Source organism: Carcharodon carcharias, chromosome 6, assembly GCF_017639515.1.
Source record: "Carcharodon carcharias isolate sCarCar2 chromosome 6, sCarCar2.pri, whole genome shotgun sequence".
NCBI lineage: Eukaryota > Metazoa > Chordata > Chondrichthyes > Lamniformes > Lamnidae > Carcharodon > Carcharodon carcharias.
Window position 1 is genome coordinate 189043936 of NC_054472.1, and position 21489 is coordinate 189065424.

Consider the following 21489-nt stretch of genomic DNA (forward strand, 5'->3'; position numbering starts at 1 on the left):
TACAAGATTATGAGGGGCATAGACAGGGTGGATAGGCAGCAGCTGCTCCCCTTAGTTGAAGGGTCAGTCACAAGGGGGCATAAGTTCAAGGTGAGGGGCAGGAGGTTTAGGGGGGATGTGAGGAAAAACTTTTTTACCCAGAGGGTGGTGACGGTCTGGAATGCGCTGCCTGGGAGGGTGGTGGAGGTGGGTTGCCTCACATCCTTTAAAAAGTACCTGGATGAGCACTTGGCACATCATAACATTCAAGGCTGTGGGCTTAGGGGTAAATGGGATTAGGTCAGGTGTTTCTCACGTGTTGGTGCAGACTCGATGGGCCGTAGGGCCTCTTGTGCTCTGTGTGATTCTGTGAAGTCTATTTTACTAAACTTAACAGTATTGAATGCAACTTTACAATATAGTAACAGTGTCAATTTATTGCTTGTACGCTGTTTAGTTATCTGTGTAAAGTATGTTACATGGAAATTATTTTATTTTCAGATAAAAAGAAAAAAGAAAGACTTGCATTTATATGGCGCCTTTCACAAACATTGGCCATCTCAAAGTACTTTACAGCCAATTAAGTATTTTTGAAGTGTAGTCACTCGATCTAGGAAATGCAGCAGCCAATTTACACACAGCTAGCTCCTGCAAGCAGCAATGTAATAATGACCAGATAATCTCTTTTTATGATGTTGGTTCTTCTTCAAAATGGTGCCATGGGATCTTTTACATCCAGCCAAGTAGGCAGATTTAATGTCTCATCCAAAAGACAGCACCCCCAACAGTGTAGCACTCTCTTGGCACCTAGGTGCTCCGTACTGCTCTGGAGTGTTGGCCTTGATTTTTGGGCTCAAACCCTAGAGTGAGACTTGAATCTTATGACTCAGAGGTGAGAGTGTTACCAACTGAACCACATCTGACATCTATCAATTGTATTTATTATCCTTCAGTTAGACCAAGGTGATTTTATTTTTTAGTCCATGTTGGACCTGCTTTTTGGCTTTATGGTAACAGTGATAATGCTAGGCCCATTTCTCAGAAGTGACATTAAAAACAACCACAACGTACAAAATGCAAATACTAGCAACATCCAATGCAAGCAAACAGGAGCTGAAATAATCGTACGTTACTCTATTTCCAGAATAAATGAGCATGTTGACACTGTGTCATTTTTCATGTCAATGTTGATGAAAGTGTCAGGTTTTGTCACTTAAAGGTCAAACAGTTTGGATAATTGAAAAATGTTTTGTTTTATTCATTCAAGGGGAGTGAGCATCACCAACAAGGCCAGACTGGTTAGGGACAGCAGGGTTTTCCTTACTGAAGGAAATTAGTTTCATGGCCACCATTACTGAAATGAGTTTATTTATTCCAGATTTAATTATTTAAATTGAATTTAAATTCCCCCAGTTACTGTTGTGGGATTTGACCTTGTGTTCCTGGATCATTAGTGGGCTCTTTCCACTTAGATTAGGAGAGATAAACACAAGAGGACATGGCTTTAGGGTGAAAGGGGAAAGGTTTAGGGGGAACATTAGGGGGAACTTCTTCACTCAGAGTGGTAAGTGTGTGGAACGAGCTACCATCTGACGTGGTAAATGCGGGCTCACTCTTAAGTTTTAAGAATAAATTGGATAGATACATAGATGGGAGAGGTCTGGAGGGTTAAGGATTGGGTGCAGGTCAATGGGACTAGCGGAATAATATTTCAGCACAGACTAGAAGGGCCGAATGGCCTGTTTTCTGTGCTGTAGTGTTCTATGGTTCTATTAGTCCAGGCCTCTTGCCCTGTAATATAACCATTACGCCACTGTATCACTGATTGCATTATATGAAAAAAGTCATGTGATTTACAGTTCTTTTTCTTATGGGGAGTTCTTGTAACTAGAATATTGCTTCTTCAGACCAGAGTTAATAATCCAATAATCTGACTCCGCCATGCACGTCTTCAGTTAAAGACACTGGAAAATCTGGTGGACCAATTAAAATGGCCTCCAAGTTCAAATCATTAACTTCTGCTTTCCCAGGCTTTGTTCTGGGTTACTCTGCTACTGGCCTCAAAATTTCTTGTTATCAGATATTGCATTTCCTATCTTTCAGCTCTCATGCTTCTCGAGTTGATTTAATTTTTATTTGTTTAAGGAATGTGAGCATTGCTACTGAGGCCAGCATTCATTGCCCTCGAGAAAGTGGTGGCGAAGATCACTTCCTCCCATTTCCCCGCAAGTCTTTTTAATGCCATGACTGTTCAGATTGTTCCAGAAAAATATTGCCTAAAATGATGAGGAAAGTGGCTGAAGCATTTTAATTAAAATGAAAAGTTTGTTATATTTTGTTTTGAATTAGTCTTTATCACAGGATCACAGAATCACACAGTGCAGAAGAGGCCCTTCGGCCCATCAAGTCTGCACCGACATGTGAGAAACACCTGACCTACCTACCTAATCCCATTTACCAGCACTTGGCCCATAGCCGTGAATGTTATGATGTAGCAAGTGCTCATCCAGGTACTTTTTAAAGGATGTGAGGCAACCCACCTCCACCACCCTCCCAGGCAGCGCATTCCAGACCGTCACCACCCTCTGGGTAAAAAAGTTTTTCCTCACATCCTACCTAAACCTCCTGCCCCTCACCTTGAACTTATGTCCCCTGTGATTGACCCTTCAACTAAGGGGAGCAGCTGCTCCCTATCCACCCTGTCCATGCCCCTCATAATCTTGTACACCTCAATTAGGTCGTAGCTCAGTCTTCTCTGCTCCAACAAAAACAACCCAAGTCTATCCAACCTCTCTTCATAACTTAAATGTTTCATCCCAGGCAACATCCTGGTGAATCTCCTCTGCACCCCCTCCAGTGCAATCACATCCTTTCTATAATGTGGCGACCAGAACTGCACACAGTACTCCAGCTGTGGCCTCACCAAGATTCTATACAACTCCAACATGATCTCCCTACTTTTGTAATCTATGCCTCAACTGATAAAGGGAAGTGTCCCATATGCCTTTTTCACCACCCCACTAACATGCCCCTCCGCCTTCAGAGATCCATGGACACACACGCCAAGGTCCCTTTGTTCCTCAGAACTTCCTAGTGTCATGCCGTTCATTGAATACTTCCTCGTCAAATTCCTCCTTCCAAAGTGCATCACCTTTACTCCGACATACAGTGCAGAACCTGGTTTACAAAATTTAAAACAAGCCAAGGAACATGGGGTTGACGCTTGGAATGGGGAAAAGGGCTTTAGTGAGACCACACATGAAGTATAATGTACAGGTTCTGTCTCCATATCTAAAGAAGGGTGTGCTTTGAGGGGATGCACCAAAGATGGGTTACTGGGATGAGAGAGTTGTCCAATGAAGAGAGATTCAGTAGCATGTGTCTATACTCTGAACTTTAGAAGAACAAAAGGAAATCTCAGTGAATCGTATAAAATTCTTAGCGGGCTTGTCACTGTAGAAGCTGAGAGGCTGTTTCCCCCTGGCTGCTGAGTCTAGAACTAGGGGGGATGGCTTCAGGATCAGAGGTCAACCATTTAGGACTGAGATGAGAAATTTCTTCACTCAAAACGTTGTGACTCTCAGGAATTCTCTACCGCAGAGAGCATGGATGGTCAGTCACTGGGCGGAATCTTATGTCCCAAGTTTGGTGGTGGGGATGTTTAATCAGACAGGGGGATGGCAGATAGGGACCCCATTGCCTTCCCGCCTCCACCCTCATTAAGCCTGGTGCAACAGCCTCAATTGAGGCCCTTAAGTGAGCAATTAATGCGCCCAGTACCTGACTGAGGGATCCACATCGGGAGAGGGGCTGACGTTGAAAGTCAGCCCCTTTCACTGTGACATTCACCCTCCGAAACCCATCCCTTCCCGCCACTTGTGCCTTAGTCCCTCCTCGATCTCGGTGGTGCTGCTAAGCACAGAAGAGCTGCCAGCTTCAGATTGGCCAACAGCATTTGGCAGGTGGGACTACTTCCCCCGGGGGTCCTTGAACCTGAGGGAAGGCCGGCCGTTGGCCTGTCAACTGCCGGGGTGGCATGAGGTCTGGCGGACCTTCCCTAAAAGAGGCAATGTGGAGGGTCTTGCAAGGTCTCCAGCCAGCGGCTGAGGCTCCCGCAAGATTCCATGCATTTTATACTTAAGACTCAGAGCGATAGATTTTTGGCACTAAGAGAATCAAGCGATATGGGAGCGGGCAGGAAACTGGGCTGCGATAGATCGGCCATGATCCATTCAATGCTGGACCAGGATCTAAAGGCCAATTTTTTAGTCAATGTGTCAGTGTTGGTGACTTAGGGTTCTGACTAATGTGGACAGTACAATAATGCTGCATAATATCTGAATTCAGTGACCTGTGACTAAACATGGGTGAAATATACTGTTGCTGCTATACTTGAAGAAACTTTACCTGTTTTATGCAGCCATCACTGTGTTGAATTTGAGAGTACAATGTGGACACAGGTTTTCAGGGAAAATGAAGTTACAAAACTCAATTCTTTTTGTTAGAAATTTTAGGAAAAATATTTTCAGAATCCATCTTGGTTTTGAAGATCGTAGCAAGGTTTTTCTTCCAAGATATGATTTTTAAAGGATTAAGATAAATAAAGATGTAAAGGATCTTCAATTCTGATTAGTAAAATTTATCTCTACCAGGGTAACATTTGCAGCATTAGTGTAACTCTCCTTACCTACAGAATAGGAGGGAAAACCAGCCCAGGTTCCTTCTGTTAAAGGTATCCTCGTGAGCTATGCAGTAAAGTGAGCTTTGGGAAAAAGGCACAATTAGACAGCAGGAGGGTAATTGCAACATGGGGAGACGGTGGTGTAGGGATAATGTCACTGGACTAGTAATCCAGAGGCCCAGGCTAATGCTGTGAGGACATGGGTTCAAATCCCACCATGGCAGCTGGTGGAAATAGAATTCAGTCAATAAATCTAGAATTGAAAGCTAGTCTTATTAATGGTCACCATGACAACCATCATCGATTGTTGTAAAAACCCATCTGCTTTCCTAATGCCTTAAGGGAAGGAAATCTGCTGTCCTTACCTGTGACTCCAGACCCACAGCAATGTGGTTGACTCTTAACTGCCCTCTTTTTAAAAAAAAAAATTGGCCTAGCAAGTCATTCAAGGGCAATTTGGGATGAGCAACAAACTGACCTCGAACGCGATGCCCTCATCCCATGAAAAATAATAAAGAGGAAAGCTACTGGAGAAGGGCTACTCCAACCCAAGCCCGTCCTTATTCAAGGACCTCCTCAACCCCCCCAGCAGTAGGCCTTCCCTCACACTGCCCCATATGGTTAAACCCACCACGCCAAGGAGTAACAGCTGAGGACCCTATGGCAGAAGAAAACATCCACCAGCAACCACTCTCTTCATCATAGACCCCACTGCTTGTCCACCTTGCTTTGGTCTTGCACGGCGACAGTGGGCCCTTTTCAACTGTTTCCGGACGGGCAAAGGCCCCTGTGCAGCCACCCAAGACCATCCAGGCTCCAGCTGTGGCGGAGTCCAAACAATGACTCACGTTGTCGAGGAGCGACATAGAATCATAGAAAGTTCAGAGCACAAAGCTGACTAAACTTGAAGGCAGGCTTAAAGAACTCCATCTAGCCACTGACGAGGCCAACTTGCCTGGCTCTGTGATTACCCAAATGCTAAATAAATAAATAAATAGACTGGTTGTGATAAAACACTGGTTGATTATCATACAATGCTCATTATTGAGGCTCCTGTATGAAGGATTGGGTGGTTGACTGAAGCCAGCACCCTGCCTGACTGCACCCACCATGACAGAGAATCTAATGAGAGACAATTGGAGGAAGAAGGTGGAAACATTAGCATTGGATATTTACAGCAATTGAATACAGAGAACCTGCAAATTTTAGAATCGCTACATTTTGCTTCATGACGAGCAGCAAACGATTAAGCCTTGGATCCTAGTGGATTAGCCACATTTAGAATTTTTAATGCCACCAGAAAATGATGGAAACACTCAGCAGGTCTGGCAGCATCTGCAGAGAGAGAAACCGAGTTAACATTTCAGGCCGATGACCTTTCATCAGGACTTTAGAATGTTAAACCCTGTCAGTTTGAAAGTATCTTGGAGGTGAAATGACTGCCTTTAGGGTTGGGGGGTGAGATTCTTAAACTTCAAACTATCTTGGAGTATGTTGCATTCTCTAGACGATAGTTCACCATAGTCCAACTCAATGATGCGCAGATGCTGAGCAGACAGCACTGCCCAATTTGGGGGAATTGGATTTTCCCCATTCTAGTTTGAATCAGTGAATGGTGAAAGTTTTTTTGGTGAAGGCTTTTTGACGAATGGACCTCGGTAATTAGTGACCAAGCTCTGGAGATGTCTTCAGGTTCCAAAATGGGCTCTTTATTCCTCTGAGTGAATTCTGCTCACATCTCCATGTGGCTTTTTCCCAAAGCCTCTGGCTGTATGTGGTAGCAGTTTGAAAGGGCAGTTTAAAGTCTTCAGAGCCATTTATATTTTTAGGTCAGTGAAATTACCTTAAAATGAATTAATCCAAACTAAAGGGAACTCAGGACCTTGCTCTGCAGACCTTCAGATATTGAGACAATTTGGCACAGTGTCAAGGAAAGACTGGAAATGCTATCTCTCTGCTATATCTGTAATTCGAAACTGACTGATGTTGAATAGCAATCTGAAAATGAACTTGAGACCCATGTGCATTGTCAATACTATATAAATAATATAGGCGATATGATGACAATTCTTGTTCATCTGCTCTCTTGAGGATATTTGTCCTCACTGATCTACATTGGCTTTCGTTTAAGCAATGCCTCAATTTAAAATTCTCAGCTTAGTTTTCAAATTCCTGTGGCCTCACCCCTCCCTGTCTCTGCAATATCCTCCAGCTCCACAATCTTTCAAGATCTCTGTCTTCCTCCTAATTCTGCCCCCTTGAACATCCCCAATTTTAATCGCTTCACCATTGACAGCCATGCCTGCAGCTCTACAATTCCCCCTCTAAAGCCCTCATGCTACTTAACCTCTCTCTCCTCTTTATAGGCATTTAGAACGCTACCTCTTTTACCAAGCCTTTGGTCATCTGTCCTAACATCTCGTTGTGTGACTCAATGTGAAATTTTATTTGATAATCGCTCCTGTGATCACTTTGGGATGTTTCACTGTTATAAACTTGCCTCTCAAACCCAAGCTGCTGTTAAGATTATTCCAATTTATTTGTTCCTCTTGTTATAAATTCTAATTTAGTTTTATAAGTATAAATCAATTTCTTAGAACAAATTGCATTAAAATCAATTCTGTCCCAGCTTTTGCTGCATATTTGTTGCACAATTAACTCTTTTGCAAATTTAATGTCAGCATAAAATTAATATTTTGGAGTGCATTTGGATTTTAAATAATAGTTTGAAAAATTAAACCTGTGCTTTGCAAATGATATTAGTTTGTGAGAACTGATTTTGCACATGTACAAACAGTATGTTATCCTGGACTCTGCTGTAAGAGTATCTAGGGATATGGAACAAAAATGGTTAGATGGAGTTAAGATACAGATCAGCCATGATCTAATTGAATAACAAAACAGGCTCAAGAGGATGAATGACCTTTCTGTGTTCCTAATCCAGTACTCGAGCCACCTCTGAATGTCAGCCTTGGCTCAGTCATAGCACTCTTTTGTCTCTGGATCAGTTGTTCCTGGGTTCAAGCCCCACTCCTAAATTTGAGCATATAATTTCACCAAACAATTCAGTGTAATACTTGTTCGATTGTGGCTGTGTATCAGAAGAAAGAAGATGACCTGCTTGATATCTATACCTTAGCCAGCATCACTTTGAATAATTTGGCTACTTATTTCTGTGCTATTTGTGAGAGCTTTATGTGTGCAAATTGGTTGTTGTGCTTCCCCCTGTTACCACAGCGTCTACACTTGAGAAGTAATTCATTGATTGTAAAGAAATTTGGAATGTCCTAAAGTTATGAAAAGTGGTTTAGAAATGAAAGCTCTCTCTTTATGTAAATTGTAAACGAATCTCAGTTTAGCTTAGTTTAGTAGGTGACACACTTGCCACTGAGTCAGAGCTTGTGAGTTTAAACCCTGCCTGAGAATTTGAGCCGTACTTTAGGTTGACCATTCAGTGCTATATTGAGGGAGTACTGGTGCTGTCTATTGGATTAAATACTGCTAGGGTGAATGTCAAAGATTCTGTGGGATTATTTAAGCAAGTGTGAGTGACTCGAAGGTTGAGAAACCTGATGAGGCTAGTAGCGGAGTTGAAAATCCCTACTACAAGAAGCAGTTTGGCTAAAGAGGAACCATTTGGCTGATGTTACACCAGCATCTTTACTTCTCACAGCCTGCATGAAGTGACAACTTAGAAATCTTTTTTTAAATATAAATAAAATTGCTTCTTATCAGCATTATTGCTCTGTTCTGCTTTGATACATTACAATGGAATTACCTTGTGAAACCGCTTAAAAAACCAAGTCAAAAACAGAAATAGAATGGGATCTCAATGTAGGTTACTTGTCTCATGTCACAGTGTTATAAAAATATCGTAAAGAAAGAGATACCCTCACATTTAAATAGTTTTTTTCGTTCGTTCATGGGATTTGGGCATCGCTGGCAAGGCCAGCATTTGTTGCCTATCCCTAATTGCCCTTGAGAACTGAGTAGCTTGCCACACTATTTCAGAGGGCAGTTAAGAGTCAACCACATTGCTGTGGATCTGGAGTCACATGTAGGCCAGACCGGGTAAGGAAGGCAGATTTCCTTCCCTAAAGGACATTAGTGAACTAGCTGGGTTTTTATGACAATCAACAATGGCTTCATGGTTACCAGTAATGGTGAACATGAAGCACATGAAAAAAGAATTATTGGTGCTAGAGGTTTCATTGAACTGATAGTGATTAGTAGCTTTACATTTTAAACTTTCCTCCTTCAAAATGTAATTCGGTGTATTCAGATTTAAATTTTCGTCCTGGGGATGTGGGTGACACTGGCTAGACCAACTTTAGTTACCTATCAAAAACAGAATTACCTGGAAAAACTCAGCAGGTCTGGCAGCATCGGCGGAGAAGAAAAGAGTTGACGTTTCGCGTCCTCATGACCCTTCAACAGAACTAAGTAGAAATAGGAAAAGGGTTAAATATAAGCTGTTTTAAGGTATATATGTGTGTGTGTGGGGGGGGGGGGGGGGCGGGGGGGTGCAGTGGGGGGTGGGTGGGATGGGGGGTGGAGAGAAGTGGAGGGGGGGTGTGGTTGTAGGGACAAGCAAGCAGTGATAGAAGCAGATCATCAAAAGATGTCACAGACAACAGAACAAAAGAACACAGAGGTGTTGAAGTTGGTGATATAATCTAAACGAATGTGCTAATTAAGAATGGATGGTAGGGCACTCAAGGTATAGCTCTAGTGGGGGTGGGGGGAGCATAAAAGATTTAAAAATAATGGAAATAGGTGGGAAAAAGAAAAATCTATATAATTTATTGGAAAAAAACAAAGGGAAGGGGGAAGAAACAGAAAGGGGGTGGGGATGGAGGAGGGAGTTCAGGACATAAAGTTGTTGAATTCAATATTCAGTCCGGAAGGCTGTAAAGTGCCTAGTCGGAAGATGAGGTGTTGTTCCTCCAGTTTGCGTTGGGCTTCACTGGAACAATGCAGCAAGCCAAGGACAGACATGTGGGCAAGAGAGCAGGGTGGAGTGTTAAAATGGCAAGCGACAGGGAGGTTTGGGTCATTCTTGCGGACAGACCGCAGGTGTTCTGCAAAGCGGTCGCCCAGTTTACGTTTGGTCTCTCCAATGTAGAGGAGACCGCATTGGGAGCAACGAATGCAGTAGACTAAGTTGGGGGAAATGCAAGTGAAATGTTGCTTCGCTTGAAAGGAGTGTTTGGGCCCTTGGATGGTGAGGAGAGAGGAAGTGAAGGGGCAGGTGTTACATCTTTTGCGTGGGCATGGGGTGGTGCCATAGGTGGGGTTGAGGAGTAGGGGGTGATGGAGGAGTGGACCAGGCTGTCCCGGAGGGAACGATCCCTATGGAATGCCGACAGTGGGGGTGAAGGGAAGATGTGTTTGGTAGTGGCATCATGCTGGAGTTGGCAGAAATGGCGGAGAATGATCCTTTGAATGCGGAGGCTGGTGGGGTGATAAGTGAGGACAAGGGGGACCCTATCATGTTTCTGGGAGGGAGGAGAAGGCATGAGGGCGGATGCGCGGGAGATGGGCCGGACTCGGTTGAGGGCCCTGTCAACGACCGTGGGTGGAAAACCTCGGTTAAGGAAGAAGGAGGACATGTCAGAGGAACTGTTTTTGAAGGTAGCATCATTGGAACAGATGCGACGGAGGCGAAGGAACTGAGAGAATGGGATGGAGTCCTTACAGGAAGTGGGGTGTGAGGAGCTGTAGTCAAGGTAGCTGTGGGAATCGGTAGGCTTGTAATGGATATTGGTGGACAGTCTATCACCAGAGATTGAGACAGAGGTGTCAAGGAAGGGAAGTGTCAGAGATGGACCACGTGAAAATGATGGCGGGGTGGAGATTGGAAGCAAAATTAATAAATTTTTTCAAGTCCCGACGAGAGCATGAAGCAGCACTGAAGTAATCATCGACGTACCGGAGAAAGAGTTGTGGGAGGGGGCCGGAGTAGGACTGGAACAAGGAATGGTCCACATACCCCATAAAGAGACAGGCATAGCTGGGGCCCATGCGGGTACCCATAGCCACACCTTTTATTTGGAGGAAGTGAGAGGAGTTAAAGGAGAAATTGTTCAGTGCGAGAACAAGTTCAGCCAGACGGAGGAGAGTAGTAGTGGATGGGGATTGATCGGGCCTCTGTTCGAGGAAGAAGCTAAGGGCCCTCAGACCATCCTGGTGGGGGATGGAGGTGTAGAGGGATTGGACGTCCATGGTGAAGAGGAAGCGGTTGGGGCCAGGGAACTGGAAATTGTTGATGTGACGTAAGGTGTCAGAGGAATCACGGATGTAGGTGGGAAGGGACTGGACAAGGGGAGAGAGAAGGGAGTCAAGATAACGAGAAATGAGTTCTGTGGGGCAGGAACAGGCTGACACGATCGGTCTACCGGGACAGTTCTGTTTGTGGATTTTGGGTAGGAGGTAGAAGCGGGCCATCCGAGGTTGGGCTACTATCAGGTTGGAAGCTGTGGGAGGAAGATCCCCAGAGGAGATGAGGTCAGTGACAGTCCTGGAAACAATGGCTTGATATTCAGTGGTGGTGTCATGGTCCAGGGAGAGGTAGGAGGAAGTGTCTGCGAGTTGACGCTCAGCCTCCGCGAGGTAGAGGTCTGTGTGCCAGACAACAACAGCACCACCCTTGTCAACGGGTTTGATGACGATGTCATGGTTGGACCTGAGAGAATGGAGTGCAGTAAGTTCAGAGAGAGAGAGATTAGAATGGGTGAGAGGAGCAGAGAAATTGAGACGACTGATGTCCCGCCAACAGTTCTCAATGAAAAGATCAAGAGAAGGAAGAATCCAGAGGGAGGGGTCCAGGTGGAGGGAGAATATTGGAGGTGGGTGAAGGGGGAGAGGACTCCTGCCCAAAGAAGTGAGCCCGGAGACGAAGACGGCGGAAGAAGAGTTCAGCATCGTGCCGAGCCCGAAATTCATTAAGGTGAGGGCGTAAGGGTATGAAACTAAGTCCTTTGCTGAGCACTGAACGTTCAGCATCGGAGAGGGGAAGGTCAGGGGGTATAGTGAATACCCGGCTGGGGCTGGGATTGGAAGATGGGGTGGGGACGGAGGGACAGGCAGGGGTGGAGGGTCCTAGATGGGTGTTGGTGTCGATGAGTTGTTGGAGCTTGCGTTCCTTAGCACTTGAGAGAAAGAGAAAAAGTTTCTTGTTGAGGCGTCAGATGAGCCGAAGGATAAAATGAAACTGGGGGCACGCGCAGCTTTGAAAAAGGGTACGGCGCTGCTGCTGGAGGGAGAGGTCGAGTGTGTTCATATGGCGGCACATGGCACTGAGTGTGGATCTCAGAATGTGACGGGAACAGCAGTCCAAGAAATGTTTTATGTCCCGGAAATACCTGTAATCCTGGGTGGGTTCGAAACATGAGGGGTGGAATTTCAGTTGAAATCCACGTGGGGTAATTCGGAGACGGAGACAGTCACTGAGAACGATGATATGGCTGTGAAAGCGGGTTTCAGTAAACACCTTGTCAAACCTATTCCCAGTTAGTTACCTATCCCCAGTTTGAGAAGGTGGGGGTTAGCTGCCTTTTTGAACCGCTGCAGTCCATGTGGTGTAGGTACACCCACAGTGCTGTTAGGGAGGGAGTTCCAGGATTTTGACTCAGAGACAGTGAAGGAACGACAAAGTATTTCCAAGTCAGGATGGTGAGTGACTTGGAGGAGAACTTGCAGGTGGTGGTGTTCCCATGTATCTGCTGTTCTTATCCTTCTAAGTGGTAGAGATCATAGGTTTGGAAGGTGCTGTCGAAGGAGCCTTGGTGAGTCCCTGCAGTGCATCTTATAGATGGTACACACTGCTGCTACTGTGCATTGGTGGTGGAGGGAGTGAATGTTTGTGGATGGGGTGCCAATCAAGTGGGCTGCTTTGTCCTGGACGGTGTCCAGCTTCTTAAGTGTTGTTGGAGCAGCACTCACCCAGACAAGTGGGGACATTCCATCACACTCCTGACTTGTGCCTTGTAGCTGGTGAACAGGTTTGGAGAGTCAGGATTTGAGTTATTCTCCTCAGGTTCCTACAATCTATCTTGTGGAGATGTTCCCCCATTGCTGTTAGGCAGGGAGTTCCAGGACTTTGATCCAGTGACAATGAAAGAAACAATGTAGTGTTTCCTGCAGGGAGTTTGCAGAGGTGATGGTTCCAATGCACCTTCTCTTGTCCTCCTGGTGGTGTAGGGGGCTAGCTGGTTAGGAGGTGCTGCCAAAAGAGCCTTTACAAGTTGCTGCAGTTCATCCTATGGTTAACATACACTGCAGCCATGGTGAATTGATAGTGAAGAGGCTGGAGGATTTAGGTTAGTGAGTGAAGTGCCAACCAAGTGAACTGCCTGGTCCCACATGGAGCCAAGGTTCGTTAGTGTTATTTCAGATGCACTCATCCAGTTAACTATCGGGTATACATCAAGCTTCTGAGTTGTTATTTGTAGAGTGGTTTTGTGGAATTGGAAGGTGAGCCATTTGCCACACAATACCCAACTTCTAATAGCCACAGCATTAAGGTGGCTGGTCCAGTTAACTTTCTGGTTAGTGGTAATCCCCAAGATGTTGACTTGTCAATGCTAATGTCATTGAGTGTCAAGGGGAGACGGTTGGAATCTCTCTAGTTGGAGATGGTCATTGCCTGGCACTTGTGTGACATGAATGTTACTTAACGCTTTTCAGCCCAAGCCTGAATGGTGTCCAGATCTTGCTGCATACGAGTATGGACTGCTTCAGTATCTGAGGAGTCTCGAATGGAGCTAACCACTATTGAATAGTCAGTGAACAACTCCATTTCTAGAAGGTCATTGCTGAATTAAGTGAAGATTGTTGGACCAGGGGCTCTTGTCCTGAGGACCTGCTTCTGTCTCCAGGGTGTAACATATCAAGATCTAATGGGTTCTGGAGCTGGGTTGCCCTGGCGGAACCCAAAATCTGCATTGTTGAGCAGGTTGTCGGTGAGTGGGTGCAGCTTGGTAGCACTGTAGATGACTCATTCCGTCACTTTGGTGATGTTTGGGTGTAATCTGATAAGGCAGTTTCATGGCTGAGTTGGATTTATTCTACTTCTTGTGGGCAGGGCACACCTGGACAGTTGTTCTGCAGTGTTGCTTAAATGCTGGTGTTGCAGTTGTACTGGAACAGCTTAGTAAGGGGTACAGTTAGTTCTGGAGGACAGGTCTTGAGTACAATGGAGGGGAGTTTGTGTGTCTCGTAGCTTTTGCAAATTAAATTCCTCCAAATTGCGAGATACTGTCCAGTATATGAGTAACTTGAGACATGATAAAAGTTTTGCAAACCTGGGAGGAAAAAGGATATTAGACCTATTAAAGCTCCTAGGCCTGTTTTCTTTTCCACCTCCTGTTGCATTTTCTAGATCTGTTGTAGACTAAATGATTCAAAGACAGCCTTGCATTTATATAGTGCCTATTCTGACCACATAGAAACTAGGAGCAGGAGTAGGCCATTTGGCCCTTCAAGCCTGCTCCACCATTCAATATGATCATGGCTGATCCTCTATCTCAATGCCATACTCCCGCTCTCTCCCCACTCTCCCCATACCCTTTGATGCCTTTAGTGTCTAGAAATTTGTTTCTTTCTAAGATATGTTTAGTGACTTGGCCTCCACAGCATTCTGTGACAGGAAATTCCACAGGTTCACCATCCTCTGAGTCAAGAAGTTTCTCCTCATTTTAGTCATAAATTGTGTACCCAGTATCCTGAGGTTATGACCCTTTGTTCTAGACTCCCCCTCCCCTCTTCCAGTCAACGGAAACGTCATCCCTGCATCCAGTCTGTCCAGCCCTGTCAGAATTTTCTATATTTTGATGAAATCCCCTCTCATTCTTCTAAACTCCAATGAATACAGGCCTCGTCGGCCCAATCTCCCCTCATACGACAATCCTGCCATCCCAGGAATCAGTTTGGTGAACCTTTGCTGCACTCCCTAGGTAAGGAGACCAAAACTGGACACAATACTCCAGGTGTGATCTCACCAAGGCCCTGTACAGCTGCAGTAAGACATCCTTGCTCCTGTACTCAAATCCTCTTGCAATGAAGGCCAACATACCATTTGCCGCCTGAACTGCTTGCTGCTTCAATGATTGGTGTACAAGGACACTCAGGTCCCTTTGTACATCAACATTTCCCAATCTATGACCATTTAAATAATATTCTGCCATTCTGTTGTTCCTACCAAAGTGGATAACTTGACACTTATCTACGTTATACTGCATCTGCCATGTACTTGCCCACTCACTCAACCTGTCTAAGTCATCTTGAAGCCTCTTAACACCCTCCTCATCGCTCACATTCCCAACAAGTTTCATGTCGTCAGCGCAAACTTGGAAATATTACATTTAGTTCCTTCGTCCAAAACTTTGATATATGTTGTGAATAGCTGGGGCCCAATCACTGATCCCTACGGTACCCAACTAGTCATGGCATGCTATTCCAAAAAAGACCCATAAATTCCTACTCTCCATTTCCTGTCTTCTAACCAATTCGCAATCCATGCCAATGTATTATTCCAATCCCATGTGCTTTAATTTTGCCTCTTAAGTGGGACTTTATCAAAAGCTTTATGAAGATCCAAATACGCCACATCCACTGGTTCTCCCTTTTATCTATTCTGCTAGTTACATCCTCAAAAAAATTCCAGTTGGTTTGTCAAACATGATTTCCCTTTCATGAATCCATGTTGACTTTGCCTAATCCCATTGATATTTTCTAAGTGTCCTGTTATCGCATCCTTCATAATAGACACTAGAATTTTCCCTACTACTGATGTTAAGCTAACCAGTCTGTAATTCGCTGTTTTCTCCCTCCCTCAATTTTTAAACAGTGGGGTTACATTTGCCACCCTCCAATCTGCCGGGACTGTTCCAGAATCTACAGAATTTTGGAAGATGATAACCAATATATCCACTATTTCCATGACCACCTCCTTTAGTACCCTGGGATGTAGAATATCAGCCCCTGGGGATTTATCAGCTTTCAGTCCCATTAATTTCTCCAGCACTGTTTTTTCCCAAATTCTAAGTTCCTTCAATTCCTCCTTCTCACTAGACCTTGGTTCCCTAGCATTTCTGGGAGGTTATTTGTGTCTTTCTCCGTGAAGACAGAACTAAAGTAGTTGTTTAACTGCTCTGCCATTTCCTTGTTCTCTATTGTAAATTCTCCTGTTTCGGACTGTGAGGGACCTACATTTGTCTTCACTAATCTTTTTCTTTTTACATACTTATAGACGCTTTTACAGTCCTCTTTTATGTTCCTTGCAAGTTTACTCTCATACCCTATTTTTCTCCTCTTAATCAATATCTTGGTCCACCTTTGCTAAATTCTAAACTGCCCCCAATCCTCAAGCTTGCTACTTTTTCTAGCAACTTTATATGACTTCTCTTCGGATCTAATACTGAACTTAATTTCTCTTGTTAGCCATGGTTGAGCCACTTTTCCTGTTGTGTTTTTGCGCCAGAAAGGAATGTGTAACTGTTGCAACGTATACAGTTGTTCCTTAAATATTAGCCATTGCCTATCCACCATCATGCTTTTTAATGAAGTTCCCCAATTTATCTTAGCCAACTCACACCTCATACCTTCGTATTTTCCTTTGTTTAGATTCAGAACCTTAGTTTCGGATTGGACTACTTCACTTTCCATCTTAATAAAGAATTCTATCATGTTATGGTCCCTAAAGGGACAACAAGTTTATTAATTAACCCCCTTCTCATTGCACAAAACCAAATCTAGTATATCTTGTTCCCTAGTTGGCTCCTTGACCTACTGACCTTTATAGCATTGCAGCCAATTAAGTACTTCTGAAGTGTAATCACTGTTCCAATGGAATGCAACAACCAGTTTGTACACAGCAAGGTCCCACTCATAGCATGATGATAATGTTCAGATAATCTCTTTTTAGTGATATTAGTTCAGGGATAGATATTGGCCAGGATACCGGAGATAAACTTCTCTGCTCTTGTTCAAAAAGTGCAATTGGGCTCTTTCACATCCATCTGAGATGCTTTCCTATGATTAAACAACTACTCTATTATCATTGTATCATGAGACTGCCAGGATGGTAGAAGGTGAACGAGATGGGCTCTAGTCTTTTTGTATAGCAATTCCATTGTTCTGAATAAAAGCCTTGGCATTTCCCCAATTCCTCCCCTTCTTGCGGCCACTTCTCCAACCTCTTCATGTTCACTGGGATTCTAGTACATTAGTAACTTATTACAGCACAGTGTTCCAGCATTTACTTAGAGGAGATTAACACAAATAGATGTTGAATAATGGCCTAGATCAATTTATGCACTAGTAATCCAGAGACCCAGGGTAATGCTCTGGGGACCCGGGTTCGAATCCCGCCACGGCAGATGGTGAAATTCGAATTCAATAAAAATCTGGAATTAAAAGTCTAATGATGACCATGAAACAATTGTTGATTGTTGTAAAAACCCATCTGGTTCACTAATGCCCTTTAGGGAGGGAAATCTGCCATCCTTACCTGGTCTGGCCTACATGTCACTCCAGACCCACAGCAATGTGGTTGACTCTTAAATGCCCTCTGAAATGGCCTAGAAAGACACTCAGTTGTATCAAACTGCTACAAAGTCTCACAAAAGGATTGAAACCAGACGGACCGCCCAGCATCGACCTAGGCACTGGAAATGACAACAGCAAACTCAGCCCTGTCGACCTGCAAAGTCCTCCTTACAACATCTGGGGTCCAGTGCCAAAATTGGGAGACTGTCTCACAGACTAGTCAAGCAACAGCCTGACATAGTCATCCTCACCGAATCATATCTTACAGATAATATCCCAGACACCACCATCACCATCCCTGGATATGTCCTGTCCCACCAACTGGACAGACCCAGCAGAGGTGGTGACACAGTGGTATACAGTTGGGAGGGAATTGCCCTGGGAGTCCTCAATATCGACTCCGGACCTGTAAAGTCTCATGGCATCAGGTCAAACATGGGCAAGGAAACCTCCTGCTGATTACCAAGTACCGCCCTCCCTCAGCTGATGAATCAGTGCTTCCTCCATGTTGAACATCACTTGGAGGAAGCACTGAGGGTGGCGAGGGTGTTGAGTGTACTCTGGTGGGGGACTTCAATGTCCATCACCAAGAGTGGCTCGGTAGCACCACGACTGACCGAGCTGGCTGAATCCTAAAGGCCATAGTTGCTAGACTGGGTCTGCGGCAGGTGGTGAGAGAACCAACAAGAGGGAAAAACATACTTGACCTCATCTTCACCAACCTAACTGTCCATGACAGTATCAGTAGGAGTGACCACCACACAAGCCGTTGTGGAGACGAAGTCCTGCCTTCACATTGAGGATATCCTCCATGTGTTGTGTGGCACTACCACCGTGCTAAATGGGACAGATTTAGGGAAGTGCATCCTCAGGGAGATCGCTTACACTTTGAAAAAGATTAAAAATAGAAAAAAAAATTCCCTAACATGTCCCCCTCATGTGACAATGTTACATGAGATGGGACATGTTCATAATTTACATAATTTTATTAAACTTTTTAAAACCCTACATGAAACCTCATCCCACCGGTCGATGAGGTTTCATGTTTTCTCTATTTGCCGTCGGGGCTCCTGGCCTGCTCGCCAGCCTTAAGGTTAGACGGGCAGGTCCTTTAATTGTATAATTGATCCTGTCAATGGCCTCAATTGGCCACTGACAGGTCGGCAGACCCACAGCTGATTTCGCTGTGCCCCCCACCCCTTCCTGAAAATGTAACTGGATCAGGATGACATCAGGGGCGTCACTTTACACGTCAGCGAACGGGCCCTGCCCCCTGTTCGCCAACGACAAAATTCTGCCCACTGTTTCCAAACCTCACCTGGCTACGTGACACATTTCACCCCTCCTTTGAAAACAATCTAGTCTGGTTTATTTCAAAATACAAATGTTCCCTTGACACCAATGTTTCTAAACTTCCCCATGTTTATCTATTTAACATTTCAAACCTAACCTCTCTTCTTAGATCAAAGCACCCAGACTAGCGACCCCTAATTCAATTAAGTCTCTCTCTCACACACACACACACACACACACACACACACACACACACACACACACACACACACACACACACACACACAGACATATACAGACACATAGACATATACAGACACATAGACATATCCCACTATTGCTTTATTTTACAATAAATTTGAAATACGTTATAAGAATTATGCTTGAGAATTATCATGAGTTTTCTTTTGTTTTTCTTTGCTTTAGAACAAGCTTGCCAGCTCCAATGTTTTCCAGAAATGATTTTAGCATTTGGAGTATACTACGTAAATGCATTGGAATGGTGAGTAAATCTGGTGCTCCACGTGTATTTGATGTGTGAAATGAAACTCCCATCACCTGCGAGGGAGGGGTAATCATCACCTCACAACATTCACTTTGTAAGACTTTTATTTTCACTGCTGCATTTGTCAGGTTGCTGCTAGAATTATTTTACAAGGCTCCATTCAGGAACACCCCCAATTAATTCTGTTTCTCCTTTTGCATGTAGCAGTTTTAATGATTACTAGCACGTGCACAAAATAAAAAATTGTATTTTTTAAGTTTTGCTCAGTACAATTTTATATAGTTTTGGGGACAGGTACAAGAATGTTTCTATAATTACCATCTTGGAAATAAGCTATACCCAATTGAATCCATTCCTCAGTCAATGATTCCTGATTCAATGTCAGCTAACTGAAGGACTGTTACAGTTGAAAATGTTTTATCAATACCACTGCAGGGAATTGAATTGCATGCGGAGCCATTGACTGCACTTTTTAATTCATTGTTTATAACGCTGCTATTCTAAATGTGCTATTTTATTAAAAGTAACTGCATTGACACCTGTAAATTCTTTGTTCTAGGAGCTATCCAAGATTGCTATGCCTGTCATTTTTAATGAGCCACTTAGCTTCCTTCAGCGACTTACAGAATACATGGAGCACACATATCTCATCCACGAAGCTGTTAGCTCTCATAATTCATCCGAGAGAATGCAGGTACAGTGTAATCAATGCCTCCTCAACTCTTGCTGTTACCTATTTTGGATCTAGGTTGTGGAAAAGTTAAGACTAACCAATTAAGCCTGACCAAGAAGGACAAAACTTTTTCACTGGGTAAAACTTAGGATGCTACCAGTCGCTAGAGTTCTCTCCCTAAACAGTCCGCCTCTCTACCTCTCCTCCTTTCATGTGCTCCAGCCTCCACCTGTCCTAATATCTCCCGATCTGGTGTCAGATTTTGTTTGACAGCGCTGTTGAGAAGCACCTGGGGCTGTTTGATAACAGTAAAGGTGCTATATAAATGCAAGTTATTATGGTGATCCACTTACCTGTCATTTTACCTCACCAACCTTCACTGTCTCCCTGTCTCTCTGTAGATTGTTTCCCATGATGCTTGTTTTTTTCACAAATCCTGGTATAGTCCAGCTCCACCATAGCTTCTTCAGTGTTCGTAGTCCAGTAGGACCCCGACTAATGTACTGGAAGCATGTGTCCAAATCCCACCAATCGCAGTTGGTGGAATTTAAAAATTCAATTCAAAATCTGGAATATAAAAGCTAGTCTCAGTAATGGTGACCATGAAATTATCATCGATTGTTGTAAAAAACCCATCTGTTTCATTAGTGTCCTTTAGGGAAGGAAATCTACCGTCCTTTCCTGGTCTGGCCTACATGTGACTCCAGATCCACATCAATGTGGTTGACTTTTAACTGCCCTCTGAAATGGCCCAGCAAGCCACTCAGCTCAAGGGCATTTAGGGATGGACAACAAATGCTGGCCTTGCCAGCGACACCCACTTCCCTTGATAGAATAAATTTTAAAAAGTACTTTGGACAAGTCATCTTCCCTCCTAGACATTCCTTCCCTTTAATAAAGTTGTGTATAGGTAATTAGTTTCATTTTGACTGCTCAATGACTGAAGTATTGGTGGAGATTTTGTAATGTTGACTGTAATTGTAATAATTATACTTAATTTTATTTGTAAGTAACAATTTTTGTATTCAACACCCCTAAAACAGCGTGTCGCAGCATTTGCAGTTTCAGCTGTTGCATCTCAGTGGGAAAGGACAGGAAAACCATTTAACCCACTCCTTGGAGAGACATACGAGCTGTTTAGGTGAGAAACTTTTGGAATTTTATCTGCTCATTAACTTATTTTGTTTCAAGCTGTTAAAATTGACCAGGAGTTTTATAATGCAGGTTATTTTTTCCTTCTGTGATATCCTCCAAGAAATAACAACAACAAATTGAGAGAGAGGGAGAAATGAGAGAGCAGAGGTGCTGGGCAGTGAAGAGGTGAATGATATTCAAAGTGTGACAGGAAGAGGCAGAAAATATAAGCAGAAGACTGCAGCAGAAATCAGAACCAGAATGAGCAATAATGGTAAAAAGTTAAAGCTTAAGTCTCTTTATCTGAATGTATGCAGCATTTGTAACAAGTTGATGGTACAAATAGAAATAAATGAATGTGACTTGATAGCTGTTAGAGACGTGGTTGCAGGGTGACCAAGACTGGGAACTCAATATTCAAGGGTATTCGACATAGGCAAAAAGGAAAAGGAGGTGGTGTAGCTTTGTTAATAAAGGAAGGTAGTGCGGTGGTGAGTAGAGATATAGGTGCAATAGATCATGATGTGGAATCAGTTTGGGTGGAAATGAGGAATAGCAAGGGGAAGAAGTCACTGGTGGGAGTCATCTACTATAAACCCCCCCTGAAGAGTCGCCTCACTGCAGGACAAAGTATAAATCGGGAAATAATGGGGCCATGTAAGAAGTACGCTACAA

General features: G+C 43.9%; 1 protein-coding gene across 3 annotated transcripts in view; it reads left to right on the plus strand.

Moving 5' to 3' along the window:
• The window catches only part of osbpl1a (oxysterol binding protein-like 1A), a 250691-nt gene that overhangs the window by 193575 nt on the left and 35627 nt on the right, over positions 1-21489 (plus strand). For all 3 annotated transcript variants that reach the window (XM_041190183.1, XM_041190185.1, XM_041190184.1), the window contains exons 18-20: positions 18929-19004; positions 19567-19701; positions 20724-20821. In XM_041190183.1, coding sequence (XP_041046117.1) covers positions 18929-19004; positions 19567-19701; positions 20724-20821 — 309 coding nt within the window. The remainder of the gene's footprint in view (positions 1-18928; positions 19005-19566; positions 19702-20723; positions 20822-21489) is intronic.